The 4,642-nt window shown below is 37.2% G+C and overlaps 1 protein-coding gene across 1 annotated transcript in view; it reads right to left on the bottom strand.

Annotated features, from left to right (window-relative positions):
• Positions 1-3,908, bottom strand: part of LOC108746287 — a 5,714-nt gene extending 1,806 nt beyond the window's left edge. Inside the window, exons 1-2 of the mRNA XM_018482959.1 lie at positions 1,974-3,908; positions 1,703-1,844 (exon numbers count right to left, since the gene is read on the bottom strand). Of these exons, the coding sequence (XP_018338461.1) occupies positions 1,703-1,844; positions 1,974-3,660 (1,829 nt within the window). The 5' untranslated portion in view covers positions 3,661-3,908. The remainder of the gene's footprint in view (positions 1-1,702; positions 1,845-1,973) is intronic.
• Between the last annotated feature and the right edge of the window lie 734 nt (positions 3,909-4,642).

Below are 4,642 nucleotides of genomic sequence, written 5' to 3'. Positions count from 1 at the left end.
ACTAATTGAGGCAGTTTCTAAATTGAAATTTTTAAGACATTGTAAAGAATATGAAGTCATTCCAGTTTATTTAAATCATATTTTTAGAAATTCGTTAGTTTTACATCATCATAGAACAAATAATAAATATAAAAGATCACTTTTCATTTTAAAAAAGGAACTACTTAATATTGAAATTTCTGATCTCTACAAAACAATTAGCTTTTTGCAGAAAGGATTAACCTCGAACTTGGACTCTTATTAACTCTTTGCCTGACAACCTATGACAACACATCCTATCACATCATCACAATTTCTTTTATAAATGTGAAAGAAGATTATTTTTAAAACATAAAAAGAAATTTTGTTGGTTAATGGCGAAAAAGATATTAAAAATTCCAAAGATATTCTATCTTATATGTTTTTTTTTTGTATCAAGAACAACAAAGAAAAAACTAAAATGTTAAAGTTTAGTCAAAATATTCCTTTGATTGAATCCAATAAATCTTTAGTCACCATCAATATCGAAGCTGACAAATTTAGAGATAATTATTTTAATCCATTAGAATGAACTAACAAAAAATGTAAATTTAAGAGACAAGCATTCCTACATTATTATTATTATTATTATTATTAGGCGTTAGGAACTCGAAAGCTCATTGCCGCAAATACCAAATCCCGCCACTGTTCCCGTCCCTGAGCCAGATCCCTCCATTTGTGACCCTCGTACCCCATTTCGTTAAGGTCCATTCTAATATTTTCTTCCCATCTACGTCTTGGTCTACCCAATGGTCTTTTCCCATCCGGTTTACCAATTAGTACTTTATATGCAATTCGATTCTCATCCATACGCGCCGCGTGACCTGCCCATCTTAATCGACGCGATTTTATGACATTAATAATATCCGGACTATTATATAATTGATGTAATTCTGCGTTGTGTAATTTTCTCCATTCGCCCGTTTCCTCATCGCGTTTTGCCCCGATGATTTTTCGAAGTACTTTATTTTCGAAAGCCCTAAATCTTTTCTCGTCTTGTAACGTAAGTGACCACGCTTCGCTGCCATAAAGGACTACCGGTAAAATAATCGTTCTGTAAATTCTAATTTTTAAGCGCCTAGACAATATCCGCGAACCGAGTAGTTTCTTAACCGAATAGAAGCACGCATTCCCCAAATTAATTCTTCTCTTGAGCTCTTCTCTTATTTCATTAGTTTGGTTTAAAATCGATCCTAAATACTTAAAATTGCTAACCCGTTCAAAAATTTTATCACAGACGACCAGGTTTCCGTTATTATGAATATTCTGAATTCTATCAGTGACCATATATTTAGTTTTTTCAACGTTTATTTGCAGCCCCAGTTCTTTCGTTTTATCTAATAGAATTTTAGCGTTATTTATTAGTGTTTCTTTATTATCTCCCAACAAAGCAATATCGTCCGCATATGTTAATATTTGTGTTGTACCGTTCAACTGCAAACCATCATTACTCTTCTGCATTTCTTTAATAGCATATTCCAATACTAGATTAAACAGAAGAGGTGACAATGCATCCCCCTGCTTTAATCCGCTATGAATATTAAAAGTTTCCGACATTTGATTACCTATTCTTACTCTACCTCTGGTATCTTTTAAACAAACTTGGACTAAGTTAGCCAATTTTTTGGGTATCCCCCACCGAGTTAAAATTTCATACATTTTCTCCCGTTTTATCGAATCATACGCTTTTTTAAAATCAATGTAAAGTTGATGTACCGATTGGTCGAATTCCCATTTTTTCTCCAAGATTTGCCGAATAGTAAAGATTTGGTCCGCAGTCGATCTATTTCTCCTAAAGCCGCATTGATGATCTCCAATTATCTCATCTGCATATGGTACAAGCCTCATTAATAAAATATTCGACAGAATTTTATAGCATGTAGGTAAAAGTGAGATACCCCGGTAATTATTACAACTCATTTTGTCCCCCTTTTTGAAAATCGGGATTATAATTGAATCTTTCCATTGTTCCGGCAATGCTTCTTTATTCCATATTAAGATAATTAATTTCTGAATTTCTTCTATCAATCTACTTCCCCCCCATTTAATCAGTTCCGCCGGAATCAAGTCATTACCCGGTGCTTTGTGATTTTTTAATTTTTTAATCGCGCTTTCTACTTCTGAAATTGTCGGTTCGTTAATCCTAGGTTCAGCCGTGTGATACTCAAAATTCTCTATTTCCCGGTCGTTTTCAGATTCGACATTCAATAACCGATCAAAATAATTTTTCCATGTGTTTAAAACTGCCGTTGTATCCGTAACTAAATTATCGTTCTCATCTTTCACCATTTCCGTCCTAGCTTGGAATCCCTTTCTAAAATTATTTATCCCCATGTACGTGCCTCGTACGTTACTGCTTTTACAATTTTCATCTATTTCTTCAATTTTACGTTTTAAGTATTGACGCTTCTTAATTTTAAACATATTATGAGCCTCTTGCCTAATCTTAAGAAACTGATCCCGAGTTTCCTTCGTATTTTGAGCCAACCACGTGATGCGCGCTTCGTTTCGTACTTTAACAATTTTTACGCATTCTTCGTCAAACCACGGCTTGTTTTTGTTCCTTTTACAAAAACCAACCGTGGCCTCCGCCGATTTTACTATCGCGTCTCGTACGTTTTCCCAGTGTTTATCAACCGTGTTATCATCCGATTCATCTATTTCCTTTGAAGCCGCGAGTCTATTCGTTACTTCGACCGCGTATTTTATTCCGTTTTCTCCCTCGATCAAACCTTGTACATTTAGACGTTTAGTTCCAAACAACTGCCCGTTAGTTTTGTTTAGCGAAAGACGTTCCCTGATTTTGGCAATTACAAAGAGGTGATCCGAGTCGCAATCCGCCCCCCTATAAGACCTGACATCGAGTACGTTCGTGTGACGCCGTTTATCTGCAAGAACGTGATCAATTTGGTTACGCGTGCCTCCATCCGGGGAAATCCAAGTTTGTTTATGGATATTTTTGTGTTTAAAATACGTGCTTTTGACGATAAGATTTTTGCCGGTCGCAAAGTTAATTACCCTCACTCCGTTATCGTTACTTTCCTCGTGCAAACTTTCGAGCCCGATCGTTGGTCTAAAAATGTCCTCTTTACCGATTTTCGCGTTAAAATCTCCCACGACTATTTTCATGTAATCGTTCGGTAATTGATCCACGAGGTGTTCGAGTTCTTCGTAGAACCCGTCTTTAATTTCGCCATCTTTATCTTCCGTCGGCGCGTGTACGTTGATTATCGCGATCTTGTACCATCGGCCCTGCACAACGAGCAATCCTAATCTTTCGTTTATAAATTTAATGTCTTTTACCGCGGATAAGATTTTCCTATTAATCATAAAACCGATGCCAAGACTATGGATCTCCGACCCTCCATAGTGAAGCGTGTACGAACCCGCATTAAGCGAACCCTCCCCGGCCCATCTTGTTTCTTGCAACGCGACAACTTCTACCCCGTACCTTTCGACCTCCCCGACCATCGATTGAAACGCCCCAGGTCTGTAAAGACTTCGGACGTTCCACGTACCCACTTTGAAGTCTCTCCCGCGTTTTGACTTTATACGACATGAGTTCCCCGAGGTAGTCCCCACCCGGAGATCCGAACGGGGGACTAGTTTACCTCCGGAAAATTTTACCCCAGAAGAATCCATGGCGAGTTTTGATTGTTTCAAGATAAAGTCGTTTCACGGTGTGAGCCTATCAAACCCACGCCCAACCCCCAAACAGGAGGACCATTCCAATCGGCTGTCCGCGACTGCTTATTCAATTTATTCGCAGCTAGCCTCTATCCTCAACCGAGATAGCGAGGCTTTTCCTCTATCCGCAACCCGAGGACGCGCTGTGTCGTGGTGATTGGGACCCACCCACCCCGGGGATCACTACTGCAACTAGTTTTCCTTCCCCGAGACTAGCGGTTGTTATGCTAACACAGAAGCATTCCTACATATGTAACAAATTTGTTACAACTGGATAGCAATTTTAATCTTCTAGATTTCAATAATAAAGAAAAATCAATCAGAAAATTTATTAATTTTTCAAGGATATTGAAAACTGCTCCAATCGAAATAACTTAAGATTGATATCGAAAATTAGGAACACCGCCATTCCTAAATTCCATCAGTTTCTCCACAATAATTCACGCTTGAATATTCAGGATAGAAAAATTAATAAGATGTTGAAGTCAACGACACAATGGTGTAATAATAACAAAGATATAATTTTCACACGTACGGACAACGTAACCGTAGCCATGGATATGACTTTTTATAATAACAAGATTCTTGAATTACTTAATGATTCAGAAACATATTCGGTGGTTAGAGAAAAAAATTCGGTAATGGTGATTGAAAGAAATCTTAATATGTTAAAAAAATGGCATTAGAAGAAATTCATCTCGGACAAAGAATTGTAGAGCCTTCAGTCAAGTGATCTTACCGAAAGCATATGGTTTATACAAGGAAGGCGTTCCCTTTATAATTATTGTTTCTTCGATCAACACAGCTTTATATTTCTCAGCTAATTATTTACAAGATATTATCTCCGAGAATATCCCTCCTGCAAAGAGTAGAATAAAAAATTGTTTTGAATTTCACAATAAATTAATTAGAATGACGATTGGCACAAAGGAGATAA

The sequence above is a fragment of the Trachymyrmex septentrionalis genome, unplaced genomic scaffold (genome assembly GCF_001594115.1).
Source record: "Trachymyrmex septentrionalis isolate Tsep2-gDNA-1 unplaced genomic scaffold, Tsep1.0 scaffold164, whole genome shotgun sequence".
NCBI classification, from domain to species: Eukaryota; Metazoa; Arthropoda; class Insecta; order Hymenoptera; family Formicidae; genus Trachymyrmex; species Trachymyrmex septentrionalis.
Note: the sequence above shows the minus strand (reverse complement) of the source record. Positions and strands in the feature narration are given on the sequence as shown.